A 12,584-nucleotide genomic window follows, 5' to 3' on the forward strand; every position below is an offset into this window, starting at 1 on the left:
CCCAGTGCCTAGGGGTCGGGGGTGGGCGCCTAGGTACACACGGGGGGAGCGGAAGAGTGGCGCGAGAAATAAACGAGCCGGACGGGCCGGCGATTCGACTCGACTTGGAGGAAAGTTTCGCCGGAGGCATGCGCGCACCGCGGCGAACGGTTCCTCTCTTTCGCTCGGCCGCGAAACGGCGAGCGAGACGGCACGGCGAGCGGCCCGCGGTCGCACTTAACCGCCGGCCATCAAGCTGCCAAGGCAGCCTCCGCGTCGCTCCGTTCCGTTCTCCGTTCCGCTGCTCGTTCCGCTCGCCCTCGTGCGCCGCGAGTACACCCTTGCTCCCTTCGCGACCCGCTGCGGCTCGAGAGACTTCGTCGCGAGCGAGTTCATCCCGGACCGAGCGGTACGCGCAACGACCGTGTCGCGATTCCCGCGCTTCTCCCTTCGTTCGCCATGACGAACGGAGGATCGAGGACGGTCCAGGGTACGCGGCAATCCGCGGGCGAACGCGCGGACACGTGAACCGCATCGAGGACTCTTCCGGTCAGCTAGAGCGGCGCTTGTGTGTGTTTCTTCTTTCTTCTCTTCTTCATTTTCGAGGCGAGGTACAGTGCGAGATCGACGGAGGACTATTGCTGCAAACAGGGAGAGAGAGAGGGAGGGGGTGAAGGAGCTTCGATTGCTGTTACGCAGAGTGATTTGTTCGGGAATCCGACGTTCGACAGGATTGGACAGTGATATAGCTCTGTACAGGGAACACGGAAGGGAGTGTCGATTCGATTCGAAGTTTCTTGTGTTTTCGGCTGGGCGTAGAGAAAGAACTAGCTACCCTCGTGTAGCTGCTCGTGGTTCGAGAGAGGATGGGACCGATGGAGAGGCTCGGTTGGACCCTCGCCGCGCTGCTGGCAACCATAGGTGAGTGCTTCGACGAGATTCTTTGATCTTTCCTGACTCCACTCGACTCGTCCACCGGGTTTCGGTTCGCTGACCTCGGGGCCATTCTTGCCGCTCGTTCCGCTTAACCCTCGCTCGTGATCCGCGCTCGCGTTCCGCGAGGAATCTGGCTGGTCCTCGCGATCATCGCGAGTCCGTTCGAACCTGTCCCGCTCAACAGGTTCCCTCGCTCGACTCTCTTCACCCGCGAGTTGTTGTTCGCCAACGATCGCGATGAAGACAGCACTCCAGACGTCGAGCGCGGAGACGCTCTCGCATGGAACAGTAGATAAACGAGACAGAGTCGCGAGGAGGCTCGATGGAAAGTCGATTCCCAGAATCGAGTTTCGTTGCAACTGCTACGGACGCGGATGGGTCGGGGGAAGTTTCGACGGAGGGTAGGGAACGTGGAAATAAGAGGAGAAAAAGAGTTCCCATGGAAAGCGAAAGGCTAGCTGGCCAGTTGGTTCGCCGCCAAAACCGCGCGGATAAAGTCCGAGTTTACGAGTGGAAGGACGCCGCTCGGGATTATCGGGAAAACCGTGTGTCCCCCTGCTCCGTGAATCCTGGGCCGATTTCTCGAAGCGGCTGGTCGGTAACGCCGCCGCGACGAACGCTGCCGCGTCAGGAATTCGCGTCCTCTGCAAAGCGGATTTGTTCGCGAATCGTCTACGCGTTCCGTCACGTTTCACCCCCCCTTGGTACTAGTCGGGTTTCCTCGTAACCTAAATAACGCGATTTCTATGGCTACACACCTCGTTCTTTTCGGCGCTGGTCGCGCTGTTACGCGACAGAGTTGGGTCGGACAGCGGGCACGTCACTTTTCAGGTCCACTCTTGCCGCTCGCCGGTGAGAAATTATTCCGCGGAATCCGTCATGAAACGCTACCACCGTTTAAAAGCATTAGGGTGGTTGTTTCGCGTTGCGACATCCATTATGAATTTTATTACGCGCTTCGTGCTCCGCTGTAATTACCACCAGTCAGTTAAGACTCATGAATTTGCCTGCCTTTAAAGCCCCGCGAGACACGCGTGAAGCGCGTTAAATATATATCGAAATATTTCGGAAAATGGAACTCGGTTGCGCGTATCAGTCTTGCCCCCGTCAAAGTCTCCTCTATTTTTCACCGCGAGGAGGAAACAACGCGCGTCCCACAAGTTAAACTACGACAGCGTACCTCCGCTGAACGGTAGACGAAGAGGAGTTACGCCCCGCCGCGAAGCGCGAGACAAACATGATTTCACTACGTGAAAAACCAGACACGCTCGCGGGCGCTTATGACGTCGAGCTGGCCGACCGCAACGCGTACGAATCCGTGTCCATTGCGGAAAAGCGAAGCCGCAAACGGCAGAAAAGGTCTTCGCCCGTCGATACGGTAAAATCGTCGAGGAGAAGGGAAACGCGGTTGTCCAGCGGCAGTTAATGCGACGCTAGGTCCCGGCTGACGATTTATACCGAGCACCGCCTCGTGCCGTGGGGGAATAAATTTTCATCCCCGACGTTCGTTGTTCGTTGCTCGAACGATATCGTTCCGCGCTCCCATCGTTCCCTCTTTCTTCCTTTTCCCCGCTTCTCTCTCTCTTTGTTTGCTTTTCCCACACCGCGCCAGGGACCAGCGTATCTTTTTTCGCGAACGCAGATCGCGAAAGCCTGCGACGAGACCCGTGCGCGGATCTCCGCGCGCCCCTCTTTCGAGCGTCGACGACCGGATGCGAGCCGTTCGTCGAGCGATTCTAGCTTCGCAGCGGGCGCAGGCGACATTGACGAACGCACCGGGCCGGTGTTTGATTTTCACTGTTGCTCGATGGCCGCGTGGGACCGTTGGAACGCGAATGGGAAACGAGCCCCGGAATAACTCGACTGGCGCGCATTAGCCTGATTAAAAGCCGGCTCGGGGGCCACGGATCGTTTGTGTTTAACGCGTTTCGCGTCGAGCGGAAGGCCTCCGCCGCTCGCTCTGTGTGTCTTTTCCCTCCTTCGGCCGATGTTCCCGCGACAAACCGCTGCTCGACCCCGGGGGGGTGAGGGGCTTGTTACGCGTCGGGTCGTTTAATTCGGTTTTCAGGTTACGCCAGCCACGATACGTGGACCGCGAGCCGAGCGAAATAGACGCGAGAGGACGGAGAAAGAAGGTGCGAGAGGAAAAATATCCTGTATAATCCGGCCGGAAGCGTGACCCAGAACCGACTGACGGCTTGATCGCGATTACGGTTAACGGGGTCTCTGAAAATTAACGCTTTAAACGGTGGAAAGTCGACGCGCGATACTTGCCGAACGTTCGCCCGCGCGTTCACGCCACGGGCCATGGTGTACGCGATTTCCATATCACTTTCACCGGTTTCCTCGAAACTCGATACGACGAAACGATCGGAAAATACGGATCGTCGTCCGCGGCACCTCGAATGGGCGGACAGACGGCTCGGTTTTCGAGTCGAGGGGATTTCGTTTCGCGAGCACGATCGGCCGTTAAACGAATCGGCCTGGGCGGATTCGAGCGGATCGCGCCGGCGAACGGGCAGAGCGCGGAAGTAACGAATTGGCTGGGAAAAATAATCGAGCCGGGCGGCGCGCGATCGGTCGAGCGTGACGGCGCTTAAGGGCCTGGACTCTATTTCCGCGCGACGAATCGAGGCCGGGGGAGGGACGGCGCGGAAAACGGCGACGGGTCCACGAAAAATTCGCAGGCCGTTGGCCCCTCGAAAGTTGGCAAAGGCGTTAGGCGGTTAAACGGTTAGCCGCGCCGCGAGCAATACGGTAAGTGCTAAATTAAATTCACCGGAATGAGGCGAGCAGGCCGCGCGTATTACCGCGCGCTGAATCGGGACCAGAAACGCTTGGTCCGCGGCTGAACGAAGGGAAACGGAAGGGAGGAAAAAACGTGTACACGTGACGCCGTGGTGGGGGGTCGTTGGCTATAGGCGGGGGCTTGACGGTGACAAAAAAGCCAAAAAAAAAAAGAAGGAACGAAATCAGAAGGAAAAAAAATGGGGAAAAAATACGTGGGAGCTCGGTGAACGCGGATTTCACCGCCGCGTGAAAATTAGTTTTCCCGTTAATTGGACCGAGGGTACGCGAAGTCTCCATCCCGCGTAATTGGATTCGTATACGCGTATCCCTCGTGTTCCTTTCGCCGGCGAACCCTCTCGGGCCTCTCGTTGTCCGATTTCCGTCTCGTTTCCGCGCCCCCGCGGTTCGACCGCTGGCTTTGCGCGGCTCCCGTGCCTCCATTGGTAGACGGCTCCAGGCACGTTTCATTGGACGGTTCCTCTGCGAAACCTGCCTGCCAGCCGAGTGGACAGCCGGAGGCGTTCGCGAAGGCGATCTTCTTCACCGGATACCCGTATTCCGCATCCTTCGACCATTCGTCAAGCTTCCGTTCCACCCTGTTGTTCCGTGAACGGCTTGTTACGCGAGGGTTGAATCCGCTGGCCGCCGTCGGAGAATCTACTTGACGGGCAATACCGAGCGAATGCTCGGCTAGTTTATCGCGTGCAATTTGAATATCGAACGGGCGGTCGCTTTTACCTGGCTCGCGTCCGATTACTAAGTAGCAAGATATTAAAACGATGCGCGTTGTTGCGAGAGGCCAGCTATTCGGCTGCGCGAATAGCGCGTACCAAGTATGCGGCCCGTTGGAGTGATACAATAAATATTTCTGGTATCCGTGCTCATGCTACTGGAATTGCTGGAATCTCTCCTCTCTGGTGTCCTACACTTTTAATTATCGCGCCTACTCCACCAGCTGGAATCTCCTCTTCGGTATCCCGCTGTTGTTTTTATCGTTAGGATTCCTAGCTGACGTTTCGATGTCGTCCTCCGTCGCCGCGACTGCCTTCTCTTTCACGATCATCGTTCTCTCGTTGTTCGAGCGTCCCCTTCGGTAGATACGCTCGCTCCTCCGAGCGTGGACGATTCTCAAAGATCTCATTCCATTACGCAAACTGGAAAATACCTCAGGGGCGGTCCGTATCTACGAAGAGTAGCCAGATTCGTACAGAAATGTTCAGAAACGTGGATACAAAATTTGACAGTCGAGAAAGATTCCCCGCGAATCGATCCTCCGTAACGCTGGTCAAGAACCAGCGCGCATCCGTCGCTCTCGGCTCTTCCGCGGCCACTTATCTATGCATTTGCACATTTTACCGATCGCGAATGGCGATTGTACATCAGGCAACGTACAGATGAAATATTTCGCCCCTCTTCCCTTCCTATCGCCGCGACGACGGGGTTACGCGGGACGCATTCAGCCACCGTCGAGGGCAAGACTACGAAAATATCCGCTGGCCGGCGGCCAACGCGCCGCCTCCGCCAACCCTTTACCGAGACACTCGCGCCCAGGCCTGCTCGCGTATCAACTATTTATGGACGGCCCGGTTCGTGCATTTATCGGTATCGAGCGTATTTACTCTACCCTCCGGCGGAACAACCCCCCTCGCCATGTGCGTCGCGTTCACCTTCGATCGAAGCTCCCGGAGGGCGAAACGAACCGAAGCGTCGTCGATCGCGCTCAGCGTACGCCACCGTTGAACGCGGAGTGGCAAAAAGTTCGACATACATTTCGTTATCGCCTGCGAGAGATCAGCCGTTCCGCGGCTCGATCGAAAGGCGGAAGAGGAGGACGAAGACAGGGAGGAAGGTTCCGCCATCGACGGTCGATGGCTCGTCGCTGTTGATCGCGCGACCGGGGAATCGAGTCGGGTCCAATATGTAATCACCAAACCGTGTTACTTCCACCAGGAACGTTTCAACGAGCGATGTCGGCGATTCTGTCGGCGCGCTTGTTAAGCCCTCGGATCGTACGAGGGATTTTCGTAACTTCGAGACTGGTAACTACTACGGTCAACCTTGACTGCGAGCGTCGCGAGATTAATATTAAATTCCCCAATACTTGGATCTCGAAGCGCGCCGAAAGTCGGTCTCGTCGCGAGACTGGAGTTCACGCGAGACGTCGTTCCGATTCAAGATTCGACTGGAGATCGATACTATCGTTCCGTCGAGCGCTCGCGAAGTCTACGAACGTTCTCTACGCGTCGATGCCACTCGACGCATACTCGATCCCATCCCCAACGCCGCAACCCTTTGCTCATTCCCCGTTCTCTGTCCGCGGCTGGTTTTCAGCGGCTGCGAAAGGGCCGAGCTTTACGCGTTCTAGAGCCACGCCGCGGCTCGAGCATCACGCGATTCCGCAATCATACGCCGTGGGTAGGGTAACATGCACCCGTGTGCTTATCGCCGGCCCGCAAAGTGAAATTATTCTACGCGAACCCCTTGTCGCCGATACGCGCTCGTGTCGCTGAAACGAACCGAGTGACGGCGGCGCGCGAGGCGGGAAACGAAGAGGAGGAAGAGGAGGAGGTCAGCCCTCGCGACACACCGCGATTCGCCCTTCCGTTACAGGGGTAAGGGTATCCCTACACCTTACGTCCGAGCATTCGAACTTCGCCATCGTCCGCACGCTCGCCCGCGCTTTCACCCCTCTCGACTTCACGCTCGCCACCGACGCTTTCCTGTTCCGCTTTTGCGGTCGTGTGCCCGCGCGTGTCCCACCCGAAGCTCGCCTCCCGATCGAGTACACCGTACACACGAGCGTCACCATGCCCCGGAGAGGCGAGCGCGTGCAAACGCCCGCCGGAAGAAGGTTTTTCGCTGCTCGTTAGCGCGGTATCGATTTTCACCCCGATGCCCCGCACAGGATTTTACATGGCACGCGTCCCGTGCATTACGCTAATGTCTGCAGTGGTCACGGAGTTTACGCGAGGTGGGTGGAAAAAGAGGCGAAAACGTGCCCGCCCGTTTAACGCCGCCCGAAACCCGGAACGACGGTATCACCTTTGACCCGTACGCGCCTATCTACGCCAACGAAGAGGAACTATTCTGCTAATGCACGTCGCCTAGTCGTGTCTGTTACGCGTCGTTGTCAACGCCTTCGACCTATCCTCGCTCAAACCTGGTGTACGCGTGTACACCAGAGCGTTAACTCGTAGAGATCCGATCGTCATGGTGTCACGGAAAATAAAGCGTTCCAGCACGTAGGGTTGGCTGGATATCTCGCGTATCCCAACGGATCTGACTCTGTCCGAGAGTTTCGCGGCGGTCGACAAAAATCGGCGGCGCAGAGGGCAGGAAGATTCGCCGCGCGAACGTCCGCCCCATGGGATTAGGGTCGTGCAACTAACGAGGGATCCCTCGATCCCAGCCCGCGAGATAGCCGGACCGTCGTTCTCACGGTCGGTAATTAAGTGTCTTTCACGACAGGGCGAGCTTTACGAGTCGATTCGTCGAGTGGACGTAAATTACCGGGTGGAACGAGCTCCGGGTACGGCACGGGGAAGAATCGAAAGGAGGACACGCTCACGTCCGGTATCGCGTTAAGCCGTGTTAGGTTCGATAGGAGCCGAGGAGCCAGCGACGGAGGGCCACAGGCTGTTCTCCGGTGTTCCAGACGAACGGAAACAGACGGCGGTTCGCGCTATCTCGTCAGCTCGTTTCGCGCGAGCGATCAGCCACCGTCCCGCTAATAACGTCCTCGTAAAAGCGAGAGACGAGCCGCGGGCGCGGATCGATAGAACGGACGGCAGGATGCTCGCGAGCGTTCCTCTTACGAGTCCCGCGGATCTCCACGGGAGATCCAGGAACAATTGAAAGCGCGAAAGGAGTCGAAGGAACTTTTCTGAAGAGAGGATCCCCGAGCGTAATCGGCACGGAGAGGCTCGAGTACCGTACCAAGGGATAACTTCGCGTCAAAAGGAACGGCCGCCGCGTTGCGCTGCGCGTCTTCTTCGAGCGAGCCCCTCGACACTTCCGACTAGGAACACGCTCGAGGGTGAACGTACGCGTCCCGGGAGAGAGAGCTCCGCCGTCCGGCAAATATCGCGGGCAACGATATTATTCGCGGCCCTGTATATTTTTTCAACGTATCCCACGTGGAAAAACGTTCGCGTAGCTCCGGGCTAATGCGATTACCGCGGCGGGGCTAAAAACGGTCGAACCACCGCCGAGTTAAATTTGCCCGCGAAATTCCGCCTGAACCCGGAATATTCCTATCGTCGAATATATTTCAACCGTTTCATCTCTGTGTCTATTCGCGTAAACGCGTCGATGCGCGCGGACCGTGTGTGTAACCGTGCCGCGAGACGAACGCGTATCGATGAAACGAGCAGCGAAAGAACAAGTAACAGAAGAGGGAGAACGAGAGGACGGAGAGGAGGTCGTGGTAGTCGTCGTCGGTTAAGAAACGATAAGTTTCACGGTACCCTGGAGAATCGGTGTTTCTCCGAGGCTACCCGGCCAGCCATTAAGGATATACCGATATTATGCAAATGCCTGTATAAGCGCGGCCAAGAAGTAACGTCGTCTGGCCCGGGCGGTCGTCTCCCCGCGGTCTTTCCGTTCCGAATATTTCCGTGGATACGCCGCGCGGGGGTGGCTATCACGGTTACGTCGGTGCAGCGATTCTTCCGGTCGCGCGAGTCCTCCAGCCTCGCACATACGTACGGATCCCTCGCGCACGTGTACCACGGCCCGTCTAACACGCGACAACCGGCCACACGACACTTCCGATCGAATTTCGATTCGAAGTCAGAAGCGTTTCTTCCCCACGTCCACCCGTTACGTTTCCCTCGCCCGCACTCGATTTTCCTGGACAGCTCCGTGAAAGGAGACGCGGCATCGACGCGACCATCCCCGATCGTGGTCGTTTCATCCAGGCCAGGGTAGTCATCCGCAGCGTCCGACTCTTTCCGAATCGAATGGGTCCGATCGACGCAGACGTGCTCCTTCGAAAGGGGATCCAGGGGGCGCCTGGCCAGGAAAATTGAATGTTCGGTTTTTTAATTAAGACAACGAAAAACCTGGGTGGGTACAATGGGGACGGGCCAGGAGGGGGTTGGGAAGCGTGGCTGGGAAGAGGCAACGAGAGTGTCGGGTGGAACGAAGTTTACGAAAGAAAACTCGACCGGTCTCTACCCTTGGCGCTTGCCTTGGTGCTCGCCTTGGCCAGGGAGGGTGGATCCGCGGCGATAGGAGTCCCAGTGCACTCGGGAAGAACGATTGGCGTTTGCGCGCGGTTCAGTGACCCTGGTTCAATCTCCAGGCAAATTGAATTCTTTTTAAAGATCAAAGAGCACGATATACCTATAAGCGACGCGGCTAAGCCCCGCCACAGGACGCTGCCTCCCTTCGCGTTATCGACTTATACACAGCCAGGAATTCGTTTTTCTTGCGAAACGACCCGTTCCCTCGGCCAAGAATCCGACTCGCGCCCCGCTCGTCCACGAGGATCGTGCGCTATTAAAAAATGCCGCACCGCCATCCCCCGTCGAGACCCACCGATCTGTTCGATCCGCCGAAAACTGCCGCGGGGCTGCACCGTTATCGACGTAACTCGGATGGAACAGCTTCTTCTCGTCGTAAGAAATGAACGGACCCTCTCGACTTCGCGCGTTTCCATGGTCGTTAACGGAAACGGTCGGTTCTCACGCGTTTCGCTGGTCGCGACGCGTCCACCTCGCCGTCTACTCCTCCCGCGCCTCGAAACGGATGTAATCGCTGGGACGAACGTCGAACAACGCCCGGCCTCCGGAACGTTTTGCACGCGTGCACAGGGCGCGGGACGAGATTTACGAGATTCGAGGGGTAACCGGCAGCTTCTTGGCTCCGCTCCCGGATATAAATTACACGCTCGTCGCTTTGCATCCCGTGTTTTTTTCCTCGTCCGGGGGCCACCGAGGTTCGGGAAATCGCCGGGTGACGGCTTGGTGTTCGGAACCGCGTTCAATGGAAAGAGTAGGCGAGGTATGGAGAGAGAAAGAGAGAGAAAGAGAGAGAGAGAGAGGGACACGCTGGTTCGGGTTCGGTTGACCCGAATCCGTGGGACGGCCGGTTCTCCGCGATCCACGGCAGTCGCAGTACCGTAACTTTCATCGAGGTCATCGTTCGTGCGTCGTACGGGGGAAGGCTTGGGTGTCGCGGCGCGATTCGCGAACGAGTCGAGCGCGAAATAGTCGGGGGAATTGTAGAAACAGCAGGAAGAGAGGGGGATGGAGCGATGGTGAACGGAAGTCGCGAGAGGAGCGGAGCGCGGCGGGAAAAGGAAAGGGAGTGATAGAGAGAGAGAGAGAAAGATAGCGGAGGGATAGAGAGAGGGCGAGAGAGTTTTGTTTTTAGGAATTACGACGCGGCCCGCTCGCAACGGCGACCGGCTGACGGAGAATGGCCGGCACGTTTTCAATTAAGCCCATAATTACGAATTCGATGGGAATATGCCCGGTATATGTGCGGCGCGTGCACGCTCGTCGACGTAATTAGAGCCTCGATATTTATGCCCGAGCATTAACCGTTCCGTCCTTTCGCGAGGCTTTCCGGTGCGCTTCGATGCACTCGCGGTATCGAGAGATATTGTACGCGTCGCTCCCGTAGGACGCGTTCAATTTAATACCGAATTCTGCTTGCATCCCCCCCCCCCCCCCTCCCTGGATCCTCTCCCTCCCTTCTATTCTCTTCCCCCCTCCCCGTTCTCTTTCTTTTTCGTTTCGTCCTCTCTTCCTGCTTTTTTTATTACCCTTCAAGCTGGTACAAATGGCACGGGTCGAACGCGACGTGTGCTTCGCCCGCCGCGTACGGGGGCGAACGTGGCAGAAAAATGCGCGGCTCGTACGCGGCGCAACATCTGTCGAGCACGTGGAACGTTCTGTATCCTACCTACGCGAAGGAACCGGGACCTGGGAACGTTTCCATGCCTCCTCGAGACGTTCCCGAACGCGGAAACAGCACGGCGAGGCGAAGACGCGGGTATGCGCGATCGATCGTACTTTCAGCCAGCGCGGATGTCTCGGAAAACTTGTTAAACCGGCTCGAATTACGCTCAACGGGAACTTAGAATGCTACTGCCTGTACAAATCCATTAGGGATCGGAAACGCGTAACCGTGCGCGCTCGCGTCTCCCGCGCCAGTTTCCCTATCCGCCGCAACCTCCATTTCCCATCCCCGGTCTCCTTTCCCTTTCCCAGGATGCCTCCTCGTTCAACGGCTCATCCAGAGCCGGAGTTAGAACCGTGCGCGCACACCGACGCGCCACGGTTTCCATCGTTCGCCAGGTTTGTCTTTGATGCTCGCACTTTCCCGCTGCGCGTGCATATCGCCAAAGGAAATGCGGAGTTGAAGAGGGCGGAAACATCGAATCCACTCATCGCTCGGCGGTAAAGTTGGTGTACCGGGCGGAGGAGAAAAAAGAGCCGCGCGCACTCGCGAACACCCGAAAACGCGTTCAACGGGTTACAACACACCCGTAATAACCCCTGACGCCGTTCGAGCCGGGTCGAGGGCTGTTTCGTCTGGCCTTGGTCGTGTCGCGCGTCGCGCCGTACTACACCCGCGTACGCTAAATCCCTCCAGCCATCCCTCAACCTGACAGTCCCGTCGGCCGTACGAAAGTCGCCAGTCGCCGTTCGTGTTCGTGAACCGCTGCCACGCGATTTCCAGGAGGCGCGGCTAGCGGCTAACCAGTCGCCATACGAGCGCACGACGGAAGGGCTCTCCGTGTAAACCGCGTGTAAGTCGAAACCGCGATCCTTGGCCGCCGCTCGAAGGTGATCGCGGTTTGGTCTAACCTTAATTCCACGATTATCCCGCGTTGCCCCGTTAGACGGTATTACCCGGCCAGTCGAGCGTCGTTAAAAAACCTCGTTTCCAGCGATCCGCGCGTCCGTCGTTCTCCACGAGGTACGACGGCTAATGGACGAAGGACCGCGCGAGACCCACCACCGACTCTTCCCGCGTCTCCTCGAATCAACCCGGGACAAATAGAATCGTAGACGGCGCGACCTGTTATCTGGTATCGCTCCGCAGGGGGACGAAGCGAGACGCGGAAGCGGCAGCGTTCGCCAGGCGTGTACGCGAACGGAGATAAACCGCGTAAACGTAGCGAGAAAATTTCTTAAGGAGAGGGCAACGAGATAGCGGGTCCCTCCGCGCCACCCGCGCGCCGAACCAGGGGGTGAGAAACTTTACGAGGTGGCTCCCTGTAGCCGGGGCTAACTAGCCGTGCAATTATCCGTGACAATAGCAGCCGCGCGTCGCCGCGGCGAACCGTGCCCGGGCATCGCATGCACCGTCTTCGTAGCGTGCCGCGTCGCGTCTCTCCGCTCTCTCTCTCTGCGTTCTACCGTTCCTTTTTCTCTTTCCGTAAACCGGTAATGGAACGGTCTCGCGGCCGCAACGGCTCGCCTCTATCTTGCCGATTCCAGATTGAATTGCTTTTCTGGTTACCATTTGCCCCCAGCCACCGGCCACCACCGCCGCCGCCACCCTCCGCGTCGCTTACAGAACCGTCTCTGCACGGTCTGCGGCGTTCGAAACGAGCCGACCACCGACGCTCGCGAACGCCCTCCCTTTTATCTATTCTATTTCGCTCGTTTACCGTCTGCTACGTACCGGCCGTATACCACTCGGCCCCGGGGAAACGACGTAACCGCGAGAACGTCTCCCGCGATCCTCCGCGCCATCCTCAAGGCCGATTCGTTAACCGGAAACGAGCGCCCGCGCTGATCCACGATGCGATCCACGCGTACCGCGAGGGGGACGCTGGGGCTGGTAACGATACGAAATGCATATTAATGCATTCGCGGCGATGCAGCCACCGCGGGACGCTCGTCCGCCGCCAGAAACAA

General features: G+C 57.9%; 1 protein-coding gene across 1 annotated transcript in view; it reads left to right on the forward strand.

Moving 5' to 3' along the window:
• Window positions 1-614: 614 nt before the first annotated feature.
• Ed (hemicentin protein echinoid) overlaps window positions 615-12,584 on the forward strand; it is a 36,750-nt gene continuing 24,780 nt past the window's right edge. Inside the window, exon 1 of the mRNA XM_076909659.1 lies at window positions 615-900. Within this exon, the coding sequence (XP_076765774.1) occupies window positions 846-900 (55 nt within the window). The 5' untranslated portion in view covers window positions 615-845. The remainder of the gene's footprint in view (window positions 901-12,584) is intronic.

Source organism: Xylocopa sonorina, chromosome 2, assembly GCF_050948175.1.
Source record: "Xylocopa sonorina isolate GNS202 chromosome 2, iyXylSono1_principal, whole genome shotgun sequence".
In the NCBI taxonomy this organism is placed as follows: domain Eukaryota; kingdom Metazoa; phylum Arthropoda; class Insecta; order Hymenoptera; family Apidae; genus Xylocopa; species Xylocopa sonorina.